Here is a 26,919-nt window from a genome sequence, read left to right as displayed (position 1 = left end):
ACGTTGCTTTGGATAAAAGTGTCTGCTAAATGACTCCTTACATGAGTTTTTGGTGTGTTTTATATATATATATATATATATATATATATATATATATACATATATAAAACACCAAAAACTCATCTAGGAGTTTTTTGTATTCTCAGACGTCATTGAAAGGGAAAACGCATCGGCTTTTATTGTGAAAGCTGGAACCAGCGGTCTCATCCCTTGCTGTTGCCTTGACAACGGTACCTCCAGCGCAGACGGGACGGTCTCAGATTGGAGGTGAGGGTGAAGATTGCAACACACCGCTGGGGGAGGATCGTGAGGCGGGCGGAGGGGTGAAAGCGCGACGTTAGCGGCGGAAACTTCACTCTTCAGGGAGGAAGTGGAGCTCGAGCGAAGCCTGCACTCAACAGGTGTCTGTTCTCTGCATGGTCGCTGCCTGTCAGACCCTCAAGTTGTCCGGAAAGTGGCCTGAAAAGTCGGTCAGTAAAGCGGCGAGATGTCCCACCTTCGACCCAGGCTGTGTGTGCTGGAGAAAGGACCCAGCGGCTACGGGTTCCACCTGCACGGGGACAAGGGCAAAACCGGGCAGTTCATCCGGCTCGTGGAGCCCGACACTCCCGCCTCTGCGGCCGGGCTGCTCGCGGGAGATCGGCTGATGTTCGTGAACGGGGAGAACGTGGAGGGGGAGAGCCATCAGCAGGTGGTGGCCCGGATACGGGCGACCACCGGGGCTCTGGAGCTCATCGTGGTGGACGCCGAGACGGCGGAGCTTCTGAAGAAACACAACCTGCAGTGCCGGAAAGAGTTCGTCTCGGAGGGGATTCCCGTGCCCGGCAGGGACAGCGACTCAGACCGCGGGGACGCTCACAGCGGCAGCGGCACCCCGAGGGAGTCCACCCCGGTCCTGCGGGAGAACGGGGACGCGTCCTCCCAGAGGTCCGGGAGGTCCAGTATCAGCTCCAGCACCAAGGTACCGTGAAGCAAGGCATCTCTCCCTGTCCCAGTCAGGACAGGCAAATACTTTAAAATGTTTTAAACAAAACAAAATAATTGGGTTTAATGTATTAAATCGTTTATTTGAAATGATCTCTTTAAATTTTTCTAAAATAAATTAAGTTGCGTTATTTTCTATTTTACAATAGTCATGTTACATATATATATATATATATATATATATATATATATATATATATATAATTAAATTAATCAAATTAAAGAATATTTTTAAATTACATTCTACTACTCCATTAATTATATTAAATATTCTCAGTTTTAAAATGTTTTCTTTACTAAATTTTTACTTTACTAAAATTTACTACTAATTTACTAAATTAGCTAAATGGAATATTTTCTTAATTATTTATGTTATTAAATCACAATCATTTTTATTAGGTTATTTGATAATATGAAGCAAACTTTATTGACAGACTCGAGATCCAAGACAACAAAACAAACAATAAAAATTTACTTACATAACAAATGTAACAACAAGAAGTGTTCTGCTTCTTTTAAATAAAACATTTTAAAAGTTATATTACCACATTGAGTTATATTTATTAAATCAAACAGGTAGAATTGTCAGATTAAGGTGTTGAGCTGGTGGCGTTTTGCTCTGTGAATAGAAAGAAGCTTTTATTTGTAATCAAAACAGGCTCAGCTGATATTAGAGTGATGTAAACTAACTTTCATTATGCAAGCAGTTTCTTTTATTAAACCGGTTTTCAGAGAGACATAATAAAGTCAGCCAAGATATCTTTGCAACTCGGTCAGCACTGTAAAAATATCAGAAACAATACACGATGCTTTCTGTTGGAGTTTAAATGACGGTGACGCTTGTAGAAATTGTCACGCTGGAAACATCCAGATTGTGTCCTCTCACCGTTTTGTCCACATGCAGGCAGTTGTGGGACACTGAAAATGTCTGGTTTTGGACAGTTTTGCTGATGATTAACAGATGAAAAAACTTTACTTGTAGTTTTTACTTGTTGAAAATGCAGGAAACCAGAGTTCTGCGTGCGTTTTGCATCCATCTACAACGACATAAACTAGTCGGATTCTTCACACACAAAGCAGCTGCATCGGTAGCTTCTGTCTGAATGAGATCCGGCTTGATGCAGAGGTTGTGTAGAAGTAGATCCTCCATTACGTCACCTTTTCCAGCTGCGAAGAGGCGGCATGGCGCGGTGAAACACATCTTGTCGCTCCTGTTCAGCTGTCTTTGTGAATGTGAATGTCTGTCAGCAGCTCCGCTTCCTGTCTGGGATTTCTCGTCAGGTTCGGCTTGTTGGACAGGACTTCTTGACATCATCAGCATCCGCTCTCTTCTGTTACCTGAAAGCTGTAATAAAAGAGATAATAGCGTGAAAGTATTCACACACACGCCCCAAGCCTGCAAAGCTATTTTTGATGAAGGCGTGTTGGAGGTTTTAATTGTTTTCGCTGAGCTTTCTTCTGGGATAAGAGACGACACAAGCTGCACGAGTCGTCCAGCTTCTCTCTGTAAAGCTGCTGGTCTGATACGTCTGCAGGCTGAGTATCTGCTTCAGCTGGAGAAACATCTGGCGTCCGGTTTGCAGCTTGTCTAACAGAACCGCAGCGTGTTAAACAGAGGTAGTTAGTGGATATTTTCTCGTTTAGGAGTCAAACCCACCAAAACAGCAACAACCATATGTCTCGTTTGACTCCTCTGCTTGGTGGAATCCAGACTAAGTTATTCTGCTTGATTTCATCCACTTCATGTATGTTTTCCCGGTTTTATTTTCTCTCTTCTGCTTCCCATCTCCATCCACAACTGGCAGGAGTGGCAGAACCCCTCCCACCACAGAGTTAATCACTAACCTCATGTTGGAAGCAGGGAACTGGGAAGGGACACGTCTGTCCACATCCACACACTCCTCCGTCTTCTTTTCTATCAAATCAAATCAAAGATACTTTATTCATCCCCGAGGGGGAAATTCAAGGTTCAAACCAGCTCGTCCAAGGTTTGACTTACAGACACGTAACAATAATGACAAGTCTACAGAACCAAACTGTTACAGAACCGCCTTATAACGGGTAAGAACAGAGATAGATTAGGACCATATGGGAGAGGGGGGGGGTGTCGAGGCGAAAAACCATTTTACTCCAGACCTTCCCACTACAGTTGTGCTCATATTTATTCATCCCCCTTTCATTAAAGAAGGAAAAAAACAGCAGCCTGTAAAATAAGCTGAAATTGACTAAAGTAATAATCAATAAAAATTTTATGAAAATCAAAATCATTACATTATTTTCTAATTCTGGTTCAATAGAAATTTTTTTTTTTTAAAAAAGCAAACAAATAAGATAATTTATTACACATTACATCACTCATAAAGTAATATTTAGTTGAAGAATCCTTTAATGTTTCCGCTCCAGTCAGGTGTTTTCTGTTCCTCTCAGTCAGACTTCTGCACCTGTTGACAGGTATTTTGTCCCACTGTTCAACAGAAAAGTGCTCTAATTTGTCCAGGACCAGTTTGTTTGGTTTTTTTGTCTTTCTTCAACTCAATTAAATAAAAAAACAGTGTCTTATATTACTAAATTATATTTTTGCAAATGTTTAGTTATTGTTCCTTTTTTAAGTCTCCAGTTATTTGAGTGACTGTTGTAAATTCAGCCTTTTCTTTAATGAAAAGGGATGAAGACATATGAGCACAACTGTAGATGATGTTGTCTGGAGAGACAGGGTCGTTCCCTCCACTCGCTGCTTTGGTACATTTGTGCCAGAAATGAGGAAGGATTTGGTGCGGAGTGTATGTCTGACGTGTAAGTCCAGTTTACAGCTGCAGCTGGAAACAGGAAGCGTCCTGTTCTTGTGGACGTGGGTGGTCCCCGCCCCCGTCGCTTACACCCTCACCTCCAGCGAGTTGGCTGGATGGATGCTGCGGATCTTCCTGCTGCCTGATGGAAAAGTTGGCAGCGGTGAACTGATGGTATGAAACTGCCTGCTGATACCAGTCCCCCACTGGGATGCAGTTGAGTGGGCCGGTCAGCAGCGACGTGAACCAACTGGACAATAGTTCCTTTCACGTGGCTGCATTTGATTAGATGTTGTACTCGTTCTGTTTTCCTCTTTTTTTGGTTTTTAAACTAAATTATTTTTAAGAAAAGCTTATTTTTCATGTTTCGTGTTTTGGTACCCATCTCGGCCTCCGGCGGCTGCTCCGTTGCCATGGAGATCCCCAGCAGCAGAAAGAAGCTTTGTCCGCAGTGTTTGCCTGTGGAGAAAGGCTTCTGGGCCTGAAAGAAAGCGAGAGAAGACTCTCACGCTTCAACAAGGAGCCCAAGATTACCCTGAAACACATACAGCCGGACTCGGCACACACTGGAATAAAGTGTTGGCCGGACGTTAAAACTTCTGCAAATGTCACAGATTATCACAGGAGCAGGAAGTTTCTGCTGCCGGAGGCACAAACAGCAACGCAGCAGTCAAGACGGCGTGAAAATAGATGAATAAAGAGATTTAAAAGGAGATACGGTTACAGACGGGAAGTAATATTTAATATAACACAAAGTTTAAGGACAATTTGCAGCACATTAATGCAGACCTGTGGTTGCCAGGTTCACTGATCAGCAGAGAAGTAATCAATCACCTCAGAGAGGCAGCCTGGGATCAATAGATAACTTGTTTTTATCTTTTCCATCCCTTGACTTCATAAATTCAGTTTGTATGATGTTTGGAAAGTTTATTTTGATATGTCCAATAGAAATAAAATAAAACACAAAAAAACAAAACAAAAGTAACTTTAAAAAAAACAACAACAACAAAACCAGACATACTAGAAAAGGAGTGGGCAGAAGTTAAAAATTAAAACCCTATTAAATCCCACCCATTTGCCATCAGTGTTTACCGCGTCTTCATACACACATACATACATGGGTTAAATAATATTTCCAAATATTTAACTGTTCTTTTCATCTGTACATACAGAAAGAGACAAATAAACAAACGGCAACAAACATATATACAGCACTGTCAGTGACCCTTGCTAAATATTAACTCTAAATATTATGGTTTTATACAGTTTTTCAAATTGTATTATATTTGGACACTGCTTCAACCCTTGTTCCATCCCATTCCATAACTTTACACCTCGTACCAGAAAACAGAATCCCCTCAGTGTTGTCCTCACCCTGTGTGTTTTTAAGTTAAATTCTTATATATATATATACTGGTCCAACCCACTGTAGACCAGATGGTGCTGAACAAACGGAGACGTCCGGTCTAGAGGGTCCTGGGATCACAAATGATTCTACAAAAAACTTTCTATGTAATTTTATTTTATTCTTTTATTCAGTAATAACATGATGGACTGGCACAAAGCAGAATGTGTACGATTATTCATCATGTCTGTTTTACTTCTGACTACATGACTAAATCTTGTAGATCAGTCCGACTGCTAGACCTGGTCCGACTGCAGAACCGGTCCGACTGCAGACCCGGTTCATTTGGGGAACTGCACATGAACTTTATGTTTTAATATCCACGGTATGAAGAAGTATCTGAAACAGAGTCTTTATTAGAACTTGGTTGGGATTAGATCCAAGCTGTTGGAGCTGCTCATAGATTCACATGATAATATTCCTCCTTTCCTCTGACTAAGACTCAAAGTTCTGCAGCTGCAGAGGAACTTTGATCCTCTGAAGGCCTCCAGCATATCTTCTCTCCAGCATTTCACAATATCTCTTATCATTTCGATTGTATAACTCCAATAAAGAACAATTAATCAGGTATTTTTATCCATGAGTCAGAGTTGCCATGAGTCTGAACCATAGACCATATATGAAAGATGTACGGAGCCTCCGGCGGTTATAAGTGAAGCCTATGCAGAAGTGCATAAAACTGCAGTTCCCCCTTCATCCACTAGGGGCTGCAAAACAGAGCAAATCCCCATAGACTCCCATGTTAAAAAGACCAACTTCACAGCAGAAATAAACATGTTTACAGCAGAAATAAACATGTTTACAGCCTGGTTCAAAAAATCCATTTTCGGTTTAATAGGTCAGGTGGGGGGAGTGAATTTTTTTCTAACTCGCCCATTTAAAGTTAATTTGATCTCGAAATTCGGCATATTTAGGGGTGTATCATTTTGATTGACAGCTACCCAATCTCCTGTTTTAAGTAAGAAGAACGTAGAACAACCGCGGTTTTTAGCTGGTTAACAATGTGACTTAGCTTTAGCCCGCTTACCTCTGTTAGCTGGTTAGCTCCTGTTATCTCCGGGTTAGCTCGGTTAGCTCTTAGCTACAGAAAGCTTGGAGTTCGCTCGATGTCAATCATCCACCATGACGCTCACAGCCCCCCTCTCAGCTCCACCTCTTTGCCCATATTTGTATTTTCCTGGCGAGATGACACGCATGCCCCTACCAAGATGGCGACGGTAGGAACCGCCCACCGAACTTCAATTTAGCTCTTCAGAAACCTACGGGTGACGTCACAGAGGCTACGTCCATCTTTTTACATACAGTCTATGGTCTGAACGATGGATGCTGCTCAGTAAAGTGTTTTTAATGGAAAAACTGTCTAAATTGGGTAAAAAGGCGAAAGTGAGACGGTGTTGAATGTTCAGTTGATGCTGAAGGACATTCCTCTACAAGCAGCTGCAACTCTGGCTCAGAAAATCAGTTTTACGTGGCGAACTAGTGCTGGATTTGACAGGAATTACTCCTACCCTCCCCTACCTTGGATGATGGGCTGTATTTCCTTCCACACCAGTTTAAATCAGGAATGAAAACATTTCTTTTCGAATTATTTTCAAACCTCATGAATTAATTGTTTTTTCAGATCACAAGTTGAGAAAGAAGTTTTTCTTACTATTTTATTGAGAAATTTGAACTCATCTTTACTTATTTGCACTAATGCAAGTTGTAACCATGGCAGCAATAGGCTGGAAAGTGTGTGTTACTACAGAGAAATAGATGCTTCAAAACATGACTGAATATTAAAGCGAACGTGTTAGAAACACGAGGAGACTGAATATACCTGTTCCTTCAAATCAACTTCATTTAAAAAGCACATTTCATACAGCTGCGTCGAAAAAAATAAGTAAATATGTACAACAAAAATATTGTGTATTTTGAGTATTGTATATTCCAAATAACAATCAACAGGAAAAAAAAAAAACTTGTAAAAAAAATGGTTTGGAGTTTTAAGGGTTCAGTAATTTCCATCCATACTTCCATGATGTTCTGTTGGCTGTCATGTCCTTCCGTACAGCTCCATACACACACACACACACACACACACACACACTCACACACCCATCAGGTGTGTATGGAAGTGGACGTGAAGACACGGTAGAGGAGATGAAGCTGGCGGAAGCAGGACCAACAGATTAAACGGATAACAACAGGATTAGCTGTTCCTGAAGGAGAACACGCGGCTGAGTTTTTGGTTTGGAAGCGGGAATTTCCAGGCTGCTTTGGAAGAAACGGCTCCTCGCCGCTCTTTTCCCACAGATCTGCCAGGAGATCCGCTCTCTGTCCGGATCATTCAGAGCTAAGAGACGCCATTCTGGTTTCCACAGCATGTTGCCTTCCTGGTCCTCTCAACGTTCACATGATAATGATTCCACATTGATCGGACGCGGCCTGGTGAATATTTGCAGGTTTCACATAAGAGGAGACAGAAATCCGACATGTTTTCTACGTCCGGTGTGTCCTCTCAGGCATATATTTGGACGGTCCTGCTACGTTTGTAGATTTCTCGGCACTGAAGTGTCGTTGTTGTGGTTTATTTAGTGCATTTCTTCCTTTTTATTGTCATCCTGAATGTTATTGATCTGATTTCATCCTACGTTACTGAACCAGAACTCTGGAGTCGTTTCGTCCACTGGGTCCGCCCGTCTTCCAGCGGCTGGAAGAGACAGGCCTCCATTGTTACTGTTGATGATTCAGCCACAAGTTGATTTAATAACACAGAACCGCTCCGTACTCAACCAGTAACCATTCGCTGCTACTGGGTTCATATTTAATATGTTGTTTTCACTACGCTGTCCAGTTAAACCAGTGCTGGTGTTTTGGCTCTGCCTCCCAGTGAAACCAGTGCTGTTGTTTTGGCTCTGCCTCCCAGTGAAACCAGTGCTGCAGCTGTGTTTCCTGGTGAGATGAAGGAACAGCGATCTGAAATCTTAATGAACTCCACCGTGAAACTCCGTCTTGCTGCATTCTCCTTCTTCTGCAGAAATAAACTTTGTTTAAACATCTTATTTACAACTTTCATGTTTGTGCATTTCATGTTTCCTCTTGTAGTTAATTTATTAGTATAGTTAGTAGAATAAATAAATAAATAATCTGGTTGTTTTACCAGTTGGCCCCAGATGTCTTGTTAATAAATACATCACTCAGTCTGCAGTCCCAGTTCTTCTACATGTTCTTGGAAATCCTAAACTGTTGAAATGGGAATAATGTAGACCATTGCAGACTAGAGGTGTGTATTACCAAGCATCTGGTGATATGATATACGTCACACTACAGGGGTAATCATACGATATGCTGCCATACTTTCAACAAGAGGATGATTTTTTTTTTTTTTAACCAGAATTTAAGAGAAAAAAAGTTGCGAAAAGTTCTGAACGGTCAAAAAGATGAAGAGTCTGAACTGGAGCGAAACATGATGAACAGAGTTATGTAACACCACAGCTACAAGCTACTCGCTTGATGTCAACTTACTGTCTTCATTTTGCTACAGAAAGAATAAAACCAGTTGCTCTTTGTCTACAATATGAATAAAGAAAATAAAATCTGCCTTTTTAGTGGAAATCTCAAATTGTTCTATAAAAGTCTTCAAGTAAACAAAAACAACAAACAAGTAAAGTTAAAGTGACACACAAAAACAAATCACTGTCATGTTTGCACATCAATGAAGTGCTTTTGAATATCAGAAATTATAATATCATCACCAGCATATGGTCTTAAACTGGTACCAGGCTGGGAGCAGAACGGCAGGAAAGTTAACTCTTATTTCAGACCAGTTTGAAGCCGAACTGCAGCCGATGATCCAGTAGGCGCCCAGTAAATCGCTGCTCCACAACAAGCCTTGAAAAAACAGGTTCAGGCAAAAAATTGCAGGATTTAAAGGGATAACTGTGTGATCTCTGAAGATGAATTTGTTTGAATGATTTCATTCCTGCAAACGAGGGTGGTACCCAGAGGGCTTGTTCGTTATGTCCACCAAGGTGGAGGTCATGCATTTGCCTCAAATGAAAAAAGGAGCACGTGATTAGGTGATCCAGGAGTGGTTTTAAGGGAGATAATTTTGTCTTCATAGCTTCAAACTAAAAGTTAATGCTGACATTGGCAAAGAAAAATGTCTTGCAGGAGGTCTGCGCGCTCTGACTGCTTCTAGAAGTGATTCTCCTCCATTATAAATCGTAGATGCAGCTTTCTGCTGACATCTTTACAGGGAAATGTCAGGGAGAGACCATGTCTGGCATCCATTACGACGCCACGGCTTCACAGGAGAAGAGTCCAGGTGCTGGACTGGTCTGCCTGCAGTCCACACCATTCTGATGGAGATATTTAGTGGTTGAAAAGCAAAACTTTACAGGGGAAACCAGTATGTGTGCTTTTGTCGATTCGGTTCCAATTTTTTGGGTGCCGATTTTTACAATTCTTCAATGTTGCTGATTTTTGTAGATTTAAAAACCAAAAAAAAAAATGTATAAAACTTTTTTTTTGGATCATTATTTTTCCTAATTTCAATCAGGGAAAAACAACCCAGTAGCCAGATCATCATTCTGCTGCTATAATGTCCAAGAAGACAAGTTAAAAGATCAATAAAAACAATAAAAATGACCAAAAAATTTATAATAGATTATTTTTATTTAATTAAAAAAAATCAATTTTAAAATTGTGAAGCAAAAAATCCCAATTTTCAATTTTTTATTTGATTTTACCACCTCTAGAAACCAGCACTGAGTAATCAGGATGATACCACTGTAAAGACATTTGAAGGAATCCCACACTGCCTCCAGAAAACAAAGGTCACTATCTAATATTAGGTTCTACTGGTTTTATTCCAGCAGCATAATGTCCACAAGCTTCTGCAATATCAAGATTCATTTCCAGCCGGTGTTGCATTAATTTTCTGCCAGGATCTTGTATCTGTGATGGGAGAGAGGCTACTGGGAGAACCTTCTCCAGCACATCCCAAAGATGCACTGGTTTCACTGGACTTTGTGGTGTGAAAATGTCTCCTGTTACCCGAACCACTCTTTCACTATCTGACCCTGTCAATCCTGGTTTTGTCATCTTGGAATATAACTAAGCCATCAGGGAAGATGGAATAACCTGTTCATTCATTGTATTTAGTCTTCATCTGCTTCTCTTCTTACCCTGATGCTCTGAAACAGGGTCAATCTGGACTCATAAAACCACATGACCTTCTCCCAGCTTCCATTTTCTGCTCCCAGCAAACTGAAACCTTCTTCTCTGGTTCTCCTCACTGATCAGATGTTTTCTTCTGGCTCCACAGCTGTTCAGTCACATTGTTCATGTGGAAAAGTTCTTACTTTCACTATTAGAGATGGTGCTGAGTTCTACTGCTGTTTTTCTTCCATCTGGTTTAGCTGACGACCATCATTCAGGATGTTCTTCCCACCACATTTCTTCCTCCATCCTTCCTGTTTTTAGTAACAGCTGGATGCAGTTTTAGTAGTTTAGACGTTTTCTCTGTTTGGTAACATTAATCTGAAATTTCTTAAACAGACTAAAATCTTTACCAAGACCATAGGATGTGTTTTTCCACATGCTGGTTTAAGAAACAAGCGGTTGCTCGTTGCACCAGTTTGGGTTAAATAACATGTTTCCAGCTGAGGATCCTCACCCTGCAGGAATTATCCAAAAGGACGCTCCGACCTGTTAGATTAGTTAGATCCAGGTGGTCATGTTTCTATGAGCAGGCAGTGTATCTGTGATATCTTATAGTGATCTGGAATCTGTCATCTCAACCAGTTTATGAGTTGATCAGCACCTTATCTCACGTTGTTTCTTTACTGATTAACTGCTGCGTTGATTTATCAAGCGAAACCATCAAACCTGTTTTTTCCTTGGATGGAAGATGACTTAAAACTCAGCAACTTTTTGTTGTAGTTTGAGTACTTTTAACTAGGGCTGCTACGAACAATTATTTTAACAGTCGACTAATCTGTAAATAATTTTTTGATTAGTCACAATTATTTCTGTCCCGCCCACCATCTGTGCTTCCAGTTGATGCAGCTCTTTTTACTGGTTCCAGTATGTTTTCCCCCACTCTTAATTTGCATCATATGAACGTCTCCCTGATTCCCAGTCAGTCCCAACATAATGTCCTTTAGTAAGTTTAAAGAACGACTCCTGAACCAGTTAAATATTTAAGCTTAAAGCTTACTACTAATTTATTTTGAAACATTCAAACTTAGCTATAGTCTCATATCCAAGCTGTACAGAATTTCGCTCAAAAGAAAACAAAATAGATACATTTTTTAAGCCTCTTAGTTTTCGTAGAATTACATTTAAATGATTATTTAAATCTTGAAAAAGCCTGTTTTGTAGGTAAACAAGGAACAGAATCCTTTAAAAACATTCCTGGATCCAAACGGTGATCCGGATCACCACCAAAATTAAATCACTTCTTCATTTTCACATTTCCAACAACTGCTGAAACTTTAAATGAAAATCTGTCCATAACTTTCTGAGTTATCTTGAACACAAACAGATAAACGGTGTTAAAAAGCAGAGGTAACAACAGCACATCGCTACTCACTAATGCTAACTTTGCCATCTGGGATGCTGGAAACCATGACTCTGGCTGCTTTCCTTCCAGATGCTCATGCATTACTGTCGTGCTGCCGTGGATCGCCGACTCTGCGCGGCAGACGACACATTTCACCTGTTTGATACTTTGTTTAGCGTGAAATATCCCCAGACTTTGGAAACAGGCTACGCCGCCGTCAGTTTCTTCTTTGTTGTTTAAACAAAATGACAATACTGCCCCCAGCTCTTCCTGTGGTGCTTTGCATCGTTTGCTTGGTGTTTAGAGTCCTTATACTGTCTTAATGGCCGTGGTTGGTAAATGGCGTTAAGTTGCCTGGCGCAGCGTTTTATTAGCAAAGCCGTTACGGCGTTTATAACGCGACACGTTGACAATGAAACTTCGCGTCGATGAATTTTCATTGTCGACTTTGCCGGCTAATCATTGCAGACTTACTCTTAGCTAAATAATCCACAGAGAAGTTGCTAAATGTCACAATGATGAGACCCGACCCTCCTCAGTGGCTGAAATGATCCAACTCTTGCATTTATTCGACAAACAGAAAGTCTAGAAATTGTTTTTGCAGTCTGCAGTGATGTTATTAATGGTAACTGTGGTGTTGACAGATCGAAGAGGAAACACTGGAGTCGTGACTAGAAAGTTCGCTTTTCATTTTACTGGTTGCATTCTTGGCCTGGTGTCACAGCGACTGGTTCATATCCGATACCAAGTCTCAGCCGCTGACTGTGGTTGCAAGAAACCACCAACGCAGAACAGCAGCAGACATTTCTCAAATATTTTCCTGTCCTTTCTTAGAAACTGTTACTAGCTTATGTAGTTGACACCTGGAGTTAATTTTTAAAGTAAATACAGTGTAAAGTGTAAATATGCGGGGCGTTCTAGTTGCACTTTAGCTCTTTTTTGTGCTTTCAAAGCATTTTTCAGGTAATTTTTATGACAGGAAGTCTGTATTATACAATCATGCAAATCTTCCAGCTGCTGGATGACCAGACCTGCTGTCGCTGTGGAAATTACAGGATGACGTAGCACATGAAGCACGTAGAACGGCTGTCTAACATGTCGCTCAGCAGCCGATCACATCAGCTGGTCGTCATTCAGAAAGTTGCACTGATCCCTGTGTAGCGTATATGTCCCGCCATGATGGCTGCTGATAGTACCAGGCAGCAGTTTCCATCCGATGAGTCTTCACAAAGGCTGCTATCCAGAACAAATACCATAAAAGTGCTGTTGGCGTCATCTGACTGGACTCCTCTCTGTTGTCTTAAACAAACATGCACACAGGTACAAAACACTCCAATACTCTGCAATCCAACCTCATGTACATGAAATGTACACTTTATACAAACTTTACTTTCTATTTCTGCACCATATTGTGTGTTACTGAGGTTTGTGTGTGACAGTAGATGTAACTTTACTGACTCGCATCCAAGCTTTTATTCTGAACCTGCATGAATACCTGAACTGTTGTTTAATTTTTAAGTTGTTGGAGCTGATTTAGCCTTTAAATTTAGAGCTATAAAGACACTTTTATTCACTCTTTTTCTAACCCACAATGCTCTTTGAATGCGTAGCTAAGCTGTCCAGAGAGAGCCTGTAGATCCATCAGGATTTAATCAGGATATTTGGCATGACATGGATTATAATTGCTACTGTTGCAGTTAATTAGCAAAGTATCTTTGAAGTGTCTCCCCCTCTTAAACTCTGAATGCATTGATAGTTTGCTATATATAGTCCTCTGTCCTCCAGCTCTGGGCTCAGCTGGCTTTCAGCTCAAATTAGTCGCTGGCATGATCAAACAGATAGAGACGCCCGTTTACCCACAGCGTAGATACATGGGAAAATTTACATGCCATGTGAGGTCTTTCTGCCCTCCGCTACTGCGACGGACCGGCGACCTGCCTAGGGTGTACCTTAGTGTGACCCTGAACTGGCCTTATGATGAATTTCCTCAGTTAGTCAACATAATAAAACATTTTGTTGATCAAATTTTATGTAAGATAAGCTAATATTAATAATTTGCGTATTCCTAATTCTACTGGTAAATTTAGCTTTGGATGCTTTTTTAAGTGAACTTTTTACTTGTAAACATACTTCATCCAGTCAGTCATCATTTAAAGCAACGCCTCCTGACCTGTGTGCATCACTGGGCTGTTGTCACCTGTCAGCTGGCGTTGACAACGGAGACGCCCTGGTGAGGTTGTTTTTAGTCAGGCTGTAAAGGTAGGCTGAGTCAGGATCCGTCAAAGTGGGGATAATAAGGACCAGTAAGAACCAGGAACCTCAACCAGCTGCATGTCAACACCAGTTCTGTTTGTTTATCTGATCGGATGACAAATGTTTCATGTAAACAAGTCAACTGATGGGCGCCAATCTGAAAGTACATCCAGTCCAACGGAGAGCGCTGGTTTGAACCTTTTCAGGATCAGATCTGGAGAAATGTTGCTTTTTCACATGCTTAAACCACATGGGGTTACATGATGTGATGAGTTTCAAGGAAAACCAGAATGGGACTTGTTAGGTACAACGTTTTTGTTAGATGCCACCAAATACCACCCATCCTCTCCTGCACACCACTTTTTGGCTGTGTGTGAATAGTTTTTAGTATATTCTCTTTGTGTAAATTACATTAGACCAGTGTTTCTCTGATCCGGTCCTCAGACCCCCCTGCCCTGCCTGTTTTAGACATGATCCTCCTCCAAAGCACCCGACTCAGATTATTGAACTTCCTCATCAAGTTCTTTGCAGCCTGTTAACAAGTCTTTATTTCATTCAGGTGTGTTAAAGTAGGGATGTCTATAAAACATGCAGGGCAGGGGGGCCCTGAGGACCGGAATTGAGAAACACTGCAGTAGATCCAGCAGGAAGCCAGTGACTTGCACCACCGTTTGGTTTTTAACTTTTTTGGGCTGGAAATTGTTAAGTGTATATGGCAACCCACCACTACAATGCTTATCTAGCAACACAACATTACAACTTTTATCTGGCAACCCTGCATATCCTCCAGTTTGTATGTGCAACCCTGCATCAAATGAGGCTCATATCTGGCAACCCAGCACTACAGCTCTTATCTGGCAACCCTGAAGAAAATGCAGTTCATATCTGATAACCTGGCATTATGTGCAGCTTTTATCTGGCAACCCTACATCAAATTCAGCTTTTATCTGGCAACCCTGCATTAAATACAGCTTTTATCTGGCAACCTTGCACTATAGCCCATATCTGGCAACCATGCATATCCTACTGCTTGTATCTGGCAACCGAGCACTAAATGCAGCTTGTATCTGGCATCCCTGCATATCCCACAGCTTGTATCTGGCAACCCTGCATATCCTACTGCTTGTATCTGGCAACCGTGTACTAATGGTATAAAAGACATGTTGAGCTTTCTCAGTAGAAGGTGATATAACCTCTCGCACACAAACATGCACACACACACACACACACACACACACACACACACACACACACACACACACACACACACACACACACACACCACTGTTTCCCCTGACTGCTGGGTTATATGGGTGGATCTAGTGAGGAAACCACTTCCTGCTAAAGCTGTTGCTATAGTGCAGAAGCTCCTCGGTTTGTTTTTATCAGTGTGAGTCGACTCTATGTGCTGCAAGTCTGTGGTAGACAAACTGCCTCCTGCAAAGCTGAAAATGTCCGTTTGTCATTGCACAACATTTTGCGATTGACTTTTGGACACTTTATTGACTACATAACATTTTAATAGCACGTAATGGTCCACCTGTCGCCTCTTCTCTGCTTTCTCCTGTTCAAACAGAAGAGAGAAGAGATGTGTTCTGCATGACATGCGGACGATAGATGAGCTGCTGAAAGTCCCAGACTCCTCTGAATTCTGATAACCCCTGGACTTAAGTTGAGTTGATTATTTGGAGACTATGTGAGAGTGGATGCTGTTTGCAGACCTGTCGGAGTGCTTTAGTGACAGTCGTGTTATTTATTGCATGTTTGAGGTGTAGCTATGAGTGGAATCATGCTCAGAAATGCAGTCGCCATAAAGTGTTTGTATCTTTTGCATCTCAGTCTCTCAGTTCAAGGTCCTCCAGATAAGTCATCTTTCATTATGACAGACTAGTTTGAAGCACAGGATCTACTGTTTAACTACAGTCAGCTGTAAAACCATTAACCTTTGATACTGAGTGAGTGGAGGCAAATGTTTACGGTGGTGCTTGTCTCTTGTTCCATTACGCCTAAACCAGAGTAATCCAGCCCTCATGATGCTGCGACAGATTAAAAAGCAGATGTTTCTGGCTGTGTGGGAGCTTTTTGTTGTTTTGGCAGATATAGCATTGATTTCTGTTGATGAGCCATCGGGCCTGAAGTGTTGCTGTGTGGCTTTTAACCACGTTTCCACGTTGCCAGCGTCCAGCTTCTGACCAAAACAAAGTGCAGCATCACCTGAATCTCCTGCTGCAGCTTTTTAACCAGCACAGTCAGTCTATAGAGACAGCAGATGTTCTGTGGCTTTTGTAGTTATGATTTTAACAAAATTATAATCAACTCTGTTTTCACTTTGTGATCAGTTTTATATAATTGATTAGCCCCTTGCCAATAACTGGAATATTTACAGTATAGGAAGTTATTATGATTTGTTCTTTGGAAATAAACGAGTGAAGTGACAAGTTATGATAGTGTGTAACGCTGTGGGGTAAGTAGTAGGGATGGGAGAATTGAAACATCAAAAATTAAGGATTTTTTTGCTTCACAATTTTAAAATCAATTTTTTAAAACAAAAAAATAGATTTTTTTCAAATAAGTAAAAATAATCCCCTATAAAGAATTTTTCATTTTTATTGTTTTTATTGATGCAAAAATTTAATCTTGTTTTTAATCTACAAAAATCAGCAATATCAAAGAATTGTGACAATCGCAATTTAAATTGAATCGGCACCCAAAAAATCGGAATCGAATCTGGACAAAAACATATCGGCACAGCCCTAGTAAATAGTGAACGAAATTCTAGGTACCATCATCCAGAACAGGAACGACATTCTAGATACCACCATCCAGAACAGGAACAAGATTCTAGGTACCACCATCCAGAACAGGAACAAGATTCTAGGTACCACCATCCAGAACTGGAACAAGATTCTAGGTACCACCATCCAGAACAGGAACGGCATTCTAGATGCCACCATCCAGAACTGGAACAAGATTCTAGGTACCACCATCCAGAACAGGAACAAGATTCTAGGTACCACCATCCAGAACAGGAACGACATTCTAGATACCACCATCCAGAACAGGAACGGCATTCTAGATACCACCATCCAGAACAGGAACGGCATTCTAGATACCACCATCCAGAACAGGAACAAGATTCTAGGTACCACCATCCAGAACAGGAACAAGATTCTAGGTACCACCATCCAGAACAGGAACGACATTCTAGATACCACCATCCAGAACAGGAACAACATTCTAGGTACCACCATCCAGAACAGGAACAAGATTCTAGATACCACCATCCAGAACAGGAACAAGATTCTAGGTACCACCATCCAGAACAGGAACAAGATTCTAGGTACCGCCATCCAGAACAGGAACAAGATTCTAGGTACCACCATCCAGAACAGGAACAAGATTCTAGGTACCACCATCCAGAACAGGAACAAGATTCTAGGTACCGCCATCCAGAACTGGAACAAGATTCTAGGTACCACCATCCAGAACTGGAACAAGATTCTAGGTACCACCATCCAGAACAGGAACGGCATTCTAGATACCACCATCCAGAACAGGAACAAGATTCTAGGTACCACCATCCAGAACAGGAACAAGATTCTAGGTACCACCATCCATAACAGGAACGACATTCTAGATACCACCATCCAGAACAGGAACGGCATTCTAGATACCACCATCCAGAACAGGAACAAGATTCTAGGTACCACCATCCAGAACAGGAACAAGATTCTAGGTACCACCATCCAGAACAGGAACGACATTCTAGATACCACCATCCAGAACAGGAACAAGATTCTAGGTACCACCATCCAGAACAGGAACGACATTCTAGATACCACCATCTAGAACAGGAACGGCATTCTAGATACCACCATCCAGAACAGGAACGGCATTCTAGATACCACCATCCAGAACAGGAACAAGATTCTAGGTACCACCATCCAGAACAGGAACAAGATTCTAGGTACCACCATCCAGAACAGGAACGACATTCTAGATACCACCATCCAGAACAGGAACGACATTCTAGATACCACCATCCAGAACAGGAACGACATTCTAGATACCACCATCCAGAACAGGAACAAGATTCTAGATACCACCATCCAGAACAGGAACAAGATTCTAGGTACCACCATCCAGAACTGGAACGACATTCTAGGTACCACCATCCAGAACAGGAACGACATTCTAGATAATACCATCCAGAACAGGAACAAGATTCTAGGTACCACCATCCAGAACAGGAACAAGATTCTAGGTACCACCATCCAGAACAGGAACAAGATTCTAGATACCACCATCCAGAACAGGAACGACATTCTAGATAATACCATCCAGAACAGGAACAAGATTCTAGGTACCACCATCCAGAACAGGAACAAGATTCTAGATACCACCATCCAGAACAGGAACAAGATTCTAGATACCACCATCCAGAACAGGAACAAGATTCTAGATAATACCATCCAGAACAGGAACAAGATTCTAGGTACCACCATCCAGAACAGGAACAAGATTCTAGGTACCACCATCCAGAACAGGAACAAGATTCTAGATACCACCATCCAGAACTCGAACAAGATTCTAATCAGAACATTGACTGGAAATCACCGTATGGTGGAAACGAGCTGCACGGAGGTCTGTCCTCTACCAGCGTTTTGCTAATTATTTCTGCTGTTGTGTCAAATTGCATCTAGGTGTCATAAACCACACATTACTTCTTGAAAACAGAGTAACATTAATCCAGTTTGAGTCAAAACCTTCTAAAGTAAACCAGAGACAATGTGTGTAGCTGCTTCCTAATCTTAATAAAACACAGATAAGGTGCTGAAAGGAAGCAGGATTTGAGTGAATAATCTTGGAGCACTAGAAATTCTGACAGCGTAGCAGGATGTACAGCCCTGTTCCAGAGAAGTTGGGACGTTATATGAAACAGAATACAATGATCTGTAAATCCTTTTTAACCTTTATTTATTGAATACACTTAAGACAAGATATTTAATGATACATTTTATAGTATTTTTGCAGATATTAATTCATTTTGAATTTGGTACTTGCAATACGTTCTGGTAAAGCTGGGACATTGGCAACAAAAGACTGGGAACGGGGAAGAATGCTCTAAAAACATCTGTTGGAATTGTTGCACTGATCAACAGCTTCATGGGGAAAGATGGGTGTCAGGATTGGGTATAAAAGGAACATCCCTGAAAGGCTAAGTTGTTCACAAGCATGGATGGCGTGAGATGTGCAAACTGCATGAGCAAATAGTCCAACAGCTTTACGGACATTATTTCTGAACGTACAGTTGGAGGAATTTAAGGATTTTATTTTCTACAGCCCATAATATCATGAAAAGATTTAGAAAATGTGGAGAAATCTCCTCCTTTGATCCCTCAGTTGAAACTCTACCATGCAGAGCAGGAGTTTCTGTGAGGATAGAAAGTAAATTTTATCATAAATAAATGTAAAGTATTAAAAAATGTAAACATGTAAATAGTTTCTGTTGTGTGTTTGTTTCAGTGCCGATGAGAAAAGGCTTGGTCGCTGTTGTTCTGTGTGTTATTTCTACAAAGTTCTGTTAGTATTAAATCCTGTTTTCTTCTTCTGGTTGCTCTTTAAGCTGCTTTATTTATTGATACAGTCATTTTGACGTGATTTTAGCCTCATAATCTGACAGCTGAGGCCGAAAGAAAAGAAAGAAAGAAATCTTCTCTTGGCAATAATACTCTTCCATACAGCTGCATGCCATTTTGAGCAGGAACAAATCTAGCATCTGTTAATAAGTGCTTTAGTGATGCATGTATGTTCACATGTTGCACATGCAGAGAAATGTTTCAGATAGCTGGGAGGGAGGGGCTGTAAAATGTGATACAATCCACTGATTAACTGGTTAAGAAGTAAGTTAATCAATGTTGAAATACAACCTCAAGTTCCTTCAGCAGCACGTTTTGCTCCGGACTTTGTCCAATGGTGTTATAACTCAGCTGTTTGTGTATGAAGCTGTTGATAATGTATGTTTCATCATTTTTATCCCTGAAAATAAAAAAGCAGCATTTAAACACAGTAAAGATGAAATGCTGTTGGTGTGCTGGAGGAATAAACTTCTGCCTGTTCCAGCAGGTGTAGTGACAGGGTTGGTAGGTTAACTCTGGACCTCCTGCTGTTTGGCTGTGTGACTCGCTGCTCCCCTGAAGTGCACTAACTGGATGATATGGGACCAGTTTACCTTGCTGCACGTACTCTTCACCAACCTTCAATGTGTTTGTTGTCAGTCTGTCTGAGTTGACTGAAGGCTTATTTAATTAATAAGTGGAAATCTCATTACCTGGTGAGTGAACGGAGGTTCATGGCTGTGGACTGTGGTGAACTCAGGCCGATCTGTGATTGTGGGTTTAATGCCGACCTCACTGCCGCCAGAGGCTCGGCTGTTATGTTATTGATTATAGATCAGGTGTTGTTCAGGTTTTAACTAACCAGCCTCACCATGCCTACCTCACCCACCTGCACAGTATCACATCCCAGTCAGTTTATGGTGTTAAAGGGAAAAATGTGCTTTGATTTAGTGAAACATGCAAATAAAAATAGAAATGCAGTAAATCTTCAACAATCCATGATAACATGATTTGTTACATTTTCACTAAAAATAAAGATCACTATCAGTATGTTGCTAAGAGACCTTTATACCTAGGAATGATAATGAAGCCACTTCCTGTCACTCTCCACCAATCAGAGAGCTTAAACTGACAGCATCATCCAATCAGGAGCAGCCAAAGATCAACAAGAAAGGGTGAAAAATAATGTTCCACTGTGACTTTTATTGCCCTAAAGGCAGCTGAGGTGGAGGTGGTTTAGTGAGGATCTCAGAAAAAACAGGTAATAATGAAACAGTGTAAATACACACATCTTGGCCATCTTTGATGTGTGTTATTTCCACAAACACAAACATAATTTTACTCTCATAATGGGGCTGAACTCATCATGTCTGCCTGCCGACTGGGACTGAAAGAGTTCAGCTTCTACATCAATCTTGGCTTGGAGTTTTCAGGGTTAATGACCGTCCTCACACACTTAAATAATTACTAATTACTTAACTAGATCTATTAAACCTCATCACAGGCTTCCAGGAAAGTTCTCCAGGATCCTTGAAGGACTTTCCAAAGCTCTTCTTTGGATGTTTGTTGTGTTCTCTGTCCAGATGATCCCACTCTGCTTCAGTAATGTGGACATCTCTGTTCTGGGGAGGATCCATCCCCCCATCAGGCCTGTTTCCACTGGTCTACAGTCCAGTTCTGATGTCATGTGACCCTCAGTATTTTCTATTTGTTCCTTTACTTGTGAATGACTTTTTGACAGCCACGTTTCCATAGAGACCATTTCAGGCGAGGCTTCGGCCAACAGTTGATGGACAAACTGAAGGTCCAGGCTGGACAGTCCAGTCCAGGTCCTCAAGTGCTACCATCCTGCAAGTTTCAGTGTTTCCCCGCTGCAACACACCTGACCCAATTCAAAGGCCCATTATCAGACAGGTGCAAAAGATGGAGAACCTTTGCATTTGAATCAAGTGTGTCATAGCAGAGAAACACTAAAACCTGCTGGATGGTAGCTCGCAAGAACCGGAGCTGGAGACCTCTGGTCCAGATGCACCTCTCAGGTCCTGGTTCAGATCTTTGCTGGATTCATTACAGTTTCTTCAGGACATGATCTTTAGGTACTTTCACTGTAAACTGGTGCTGTATGGATAAACTGAACTGGTTTAGACTGGTGCACTGGTTTGTGGAGATAGATTTGTTTTCTAGCTCCCTGATCTTGTACAGTTTCCTTTAGTTTCTTTAAACTCTTAAAGCCCAAAGTGGGTGAAAAAAAAACATGATAAAAGTATACTTTTTTTTCATCTAAAGTCATAATTTGGCCATTTAACAATTTTTCATTAAAACTTTTCCTCCCACTTATTCCTCCCACGTGACAGGCCAAATTATTGTAGCATATACTTCCTGGTGTCCATTTGGAGGCAGGAGATAGGTATCAGATTATGGACAACAGTTTCAAGAAGTGGTGGAGGTGTGGACCCAAATGCAGAGACAGGAGCCAGGTATGCAGAATTAACTAAACCAGAAAGCTAAACTCAGGCAGACTAATGACAAACTAACTCATGAAACAAACAGCTAACAAAATGAACCAACAAACAGAAACCAAGGGCTATGAATACAGACAGAACAAGACACAGGTGTAATGACTTAACTGAGTCCAGGTGAGTCTAATGAACGGGAAAGTAAAACAGGAAACAGCTCAAAAGGGAACTGAACGGGAAAAACTACAAAATAAAACAGGAATCGTAGCTATTTATGGATCATCTTATTGATGCAAATGACAATTTTTACTCTGTTAAACCTATTTATCTGACTTTTTTTTTTTTTTTTTTTTTTTTAAATGCAACAAAAAAGTGAATTTGGGAGAAGCTGCAAGTAAAAAGAGCCTAAAGATTATATTTAATACTGGTAATAAATGTAAACAGATGACTGGTTAATCTTTTGGGTCTATATCGCTTTTATGTCTGAATGAATCACAGCTCGGTAAAGTAATCCCTTACTGATTACCTTACTAATCCCTTACTGAATCACAGTAAGGGATAATGACAGACGAGGTGTCCATTATCAGAAAATAATGGACGATGTGGAGGCGTGGACGGTTGCCTCCGCGAAGTCCATTAATTTGTGATAATGGACAGCTCATAATGTACCTAAAAATCTAAATGCGAACAGTACAGACATTTTTAATTCTTGAAGATTGCTGTGAAATTCGCGTAAACGGGTCAGATACATTCATTAGTAACCATGGGCCGCTGTTTGACATAGTCTTTCCAGATATTCTTTCTGCTTTCTGTTTTGTCCGTTTTGTCGCGAACAGTTACCATTAGCATTTGAGCCAACGCAATGATTTAGAATTATTCGGCTATTTGACGGAACTTTTTTTTAGCTGGTTTGTATTATCAATTTTTAATGGACACCCTGCAACCAATCAGAATAGAGTATTCACCCAGACCATAATATAAAAGTTGCTAAACTAGCAGAAACATTAAAAATTCCTACATTTCCAGGGTCACATTCAAGGACTGAACTGAAAATAGGATGTTTTCCTTTGTCACACAGCCGAGAAGTTGTAACCACAGCAGTGTATTGATTATGTATTCCAGCTGTGTTGAGGTGCATCTGTTCAGAGGAAAGCTGAGCCTCTGATTGGGAGATAAGTTTAGCATAAAACATTCCAGCGTGGTGCCGTTAACCTCCGCTGTCACTGCAGCTTTATCTTCACAAACAACCGTGAGCTTTGTCATGAATGTGAAAGGTTCAGATGTTGCCACACCTTGCGTCCTCTTCAGATTGCTGGCTGACTCCCGCCAGGCATTACAGCAATCATCAACCAGCCAGCTTTTATATAAACCTGTGGATCAATACATAATCCACTTTGTTGCCTCAGAGGGAGAATCATGAGTCAATGCTGAGGCTGCACAGCTAGATCCCAGTCGCTCGCTTTGCAGGGAATCATTTACAGATAGCAGCAGATAGCTGATGGTAATGGGCAGATAGCAGGGATTTTAGGTTTTATGGTTTCTTATTAATTATTATTATTTTCACATGTTGACTGTGAAAGCAAAAGAGAAGAGAAAGTAGTGGATAAACGGGTCGCTTCAGCCTGTGTTGGAAGCTGCACAGAAAGTTAGTTATACATGACAAGAACAGGATATTTACATTACAGATGGGAAGTTAAGCCAAAATTTGTTGGAATCAAGTAAAATTGTTGGAATTATTTGACTTTTCTTTGAATATCTTCATCTAAACACCTGCTTGAGGTTGTTTATAGAGGATAGGTAAGGCTGGTGATATGAATTTAATTACAATTGATTAGCAATTATTTCAGTTTCATTTTATTTTTAGTGTTCTGAGCTAACAGAATTCTTTCTTGTAAACATAGCAGATGTAGTGAAATACGTTAAACACACACCATTTTAATATATATTTGGGCATTTAATTAATATGTAATTTATTTAAAAGAATTTTACATTTCTAAACATTTATAATAATTGATCAGTTCAGATTAATCCTTGATTAATTCCCCAGACCTAACCTTAAATACTTCAAGATTTAATTTGCGTGTTATTCAGGGTGTTATGATTTGATTATTAAACAATTATCAGGCTTTTTGAAAATTTTTTTTTCATTTGAGTGTTTTGTTTCCCACTCCATGGCTACAAACAAATATGTCCCCACTATCTTTTATTTACATCAAACTTCAAAGACGTCAAAATAAACTCAACACATTAAACATTTGTCATAGTTTGTTTTAGCAACAGTTAACAGCCTCCTCCAACCTGGACTGGATCGGAGCTGTTGTCCCATGTTTCTAGTGTTATATTAGATGTTATTTTGGCTTGAACAACTTCTCCAACTACTCCAACATATGACGTAAGTTTTGGCCAGGTCTTTTACGTTCTCATGTCCATAAAAACCAAAAGGTTTCCAAACATTGGCACTAAGCTAGCTGCTAGCTTTCTGCTAGTTGTGTTGTTTACTGTTAGGGGAACGGTCTGAACTACATTTTCCTGGGAGAAGTGAGACTTCTATGTTCCTGCCACATTTTACAGCTCATTGCTGTCATTTAATTATTTTTAAAAAAAAAAAAAATTAATTAAAAAAAAATAAAAATAATAATTATATATATATATATATATATATATATATATATATATATATATATATATATATATATATATATATATATAAATTATATAAATGAATCAGCACATGTTGCATCGTGTTGAATCTATATAAATATTTAATCAAACCATGCTTAATTTTACTCCATTAGCATCAAATCTCTCAGCAACACACACTTTGTAGCAAAGTCTAACAGCCTGGTGGCTGAAATACAGATTACCACTCATTCAGATCATATTCATATTAACTATTTAACACGAGAATTAACAGGATTTTCAGGTTCTCCTGTAGTCCTGCCTTCCTCCACCACAGTTAATCACCTACTAACTAACCTTTAGTTTTACTAGGCTGATAGTCCGCATGTTGCTCTCCCACCCACAATACAAGTGCAAGATGCTCCGAACTTTCCATTCAGTTCACATCTGCAGACATGATGGTACCTTTAACCTGTTTACATTTTACACTGCTATACCATGCTTGTTTGCCATTACGTCTGGTTTTTCTGAGGTTTTTATGTGAACAAAACATTGATTTTGAATTTATGTAGCAGCTGCACACGTAAATTTCCCTCTGGATTTTTAGTTTTAATGCCACAACTACAATAACTAAAAAGATCCTGTGTGAGGAAAAAAAAACAACACATTTTGGGGCATCTTTCATATTTTTGATATTCTGTTATATTTTTCATCACAGTGCACTAAAAACATCTGAATAAAACACTGAATGAATGTTTTTTTTATTAGAAAATGATTGTTAATGACAACTTGTGATTATGAGTGACTTTAGAATAAACACAAAGTGCTGAAACAAGAGGAAGACTTCTCTGATGATGATGATGATGATGATGAAGTTAGTGATTTTCTCTCTACTCTTACTACAGACACTCATATCTCTCCTTTATGTAGTTTCTACAGTTTCTATGTGGAGGCTGCTTTCAGAAGTGAAACCAGGGAATATATCATGTATATTTACATATTTGTGTATATTTACATGTAACCAGGTTGGAAGATATATCTGCTATCAAGTTTTCTGTTTGATTTAATTTTTTATCTCACTGTCACCTGACTTTGGGGTAAAGGAAACACTCAGATATCATAAATGAGGAAGATTAGGTGGGTTTGCACCTAATTGTCTTCATCAGGAGAACCAGTGGTCCCCGATGTGAACATTCTCATTCATGCCTGAAACGAGCCTCGCTTGCCGGGCAGAGGTCTGCATCCTCTCTGCTAGAAAAGCAGAAGCCATAACTTTCCATCTGGACTTTAGACTTTTAAACTTCCAGCTGTGGAGACTGTTTGGAGCTAAATGGAGCTTTTACCCCCTGAGATAATTTATTTGGTTTTACAAATCAGTAAAATCACACATCTGTTTATCAGCTGATGCCAGTGATGTCATATTCTGGTGTAGTGATGACGTAGGTAGTGTTCAAGATATTTTACTCTACATAATTCCTTCCGTGCACTCAGTGGATCAACAAACAACTTCTGACAGTTAGAAACTAGATGGAGTGGTTTTTCTGGATGACTCATGCAAGCCAAATGCACATTGTGTAATTTCTTCACATCATGAATTTCCATTAGGTGTCAAAAACCCCCTAGCGGTCATTACCGTTCCCTAATGTCATTCAGATTTACTTTGTCAATTCTCCCACATTAAAGGCTAAAAAATGCTTCGCAAGGACTAAAAAAAGTTTTAATTTTTTCATATTATATTTTCTATTATTACTTTTCTTCTAATGTTTAAATCTTGTATTCATTTTGACCCATGTTGTCATTTTCTTCTCTTGACACTAATGGGCTTCCACACATGTGCAAGAGCTATATCACCACATAAATAGATTTTCATTTTTGGACCAGCTTTCTAGTCGGGCGATATGACCAAAATCTCACATCCCGATATTGCTTATTTCATATCCCCATAACAATATACATAACGATATAAACCTGTGTCATGGTGTGTCAGTAATAAGTTATGTGCCAGATGTGATTGCCAACAGCAGCAGTGATCTCCTTCCATCTGCAGGAACTATGGCTGTATAGTATTTCACAGGTAAATACCTGTTGCAGCATTTGCATCTGGAGTTTATTATGAGCTTTTGCTACCACTTGACGCTGCTTTTGCTGGTTGACTCTATTCTTTATTCTGTATTCTTTATCCTGATTCCTGCGCAGGTGATAAAATGAGTTAGTTGTGTCAGAGTCTGTTGTTGGGACTGTGAGCTAG

At 40.2% G+C, this 26,919-nt stretch overlaps 1 protein-coding gene across 1 annotated transcript in view; it reads left to right on the top strand.

Annotated features, from left to right (window-relative positions):
* The first annotated feature begins 327 nt into the window (after positions 1-327).
* nherf1a (NHERF family PDZ scaffold protein 1a) overlaps positions 328-26,919 on the top strand; it is a 41,413-nt gene continuing 14,821 nt past the window's right edge. The window contains exon 1 of the mRNA XM_079260826.1: positions 328-961. Within this exon, the coding sequence (XP_079116952.1) occupies positions 488-961 (474 nt within the window). The 5' untranslated portion in view covers positions 328-487. The remainder of the gene's footprint in view (positions 962-26,919) is intronic.

This window comes from Telmatherina bonti (assembly GCF_933228915.1).
Source record: "Telmatherina bonti genome assembly, chromosome: 21".
Lineage (NCBI taxonomy): Eukaryota > Metazoa > Chordata > Actinopteri > Atheriniformes > Telmatherinidae > Telmatherina > Telmatherina bonti.
This window is presented reverse-complemented; position numbering and strand designations above follow the sequence as displayed.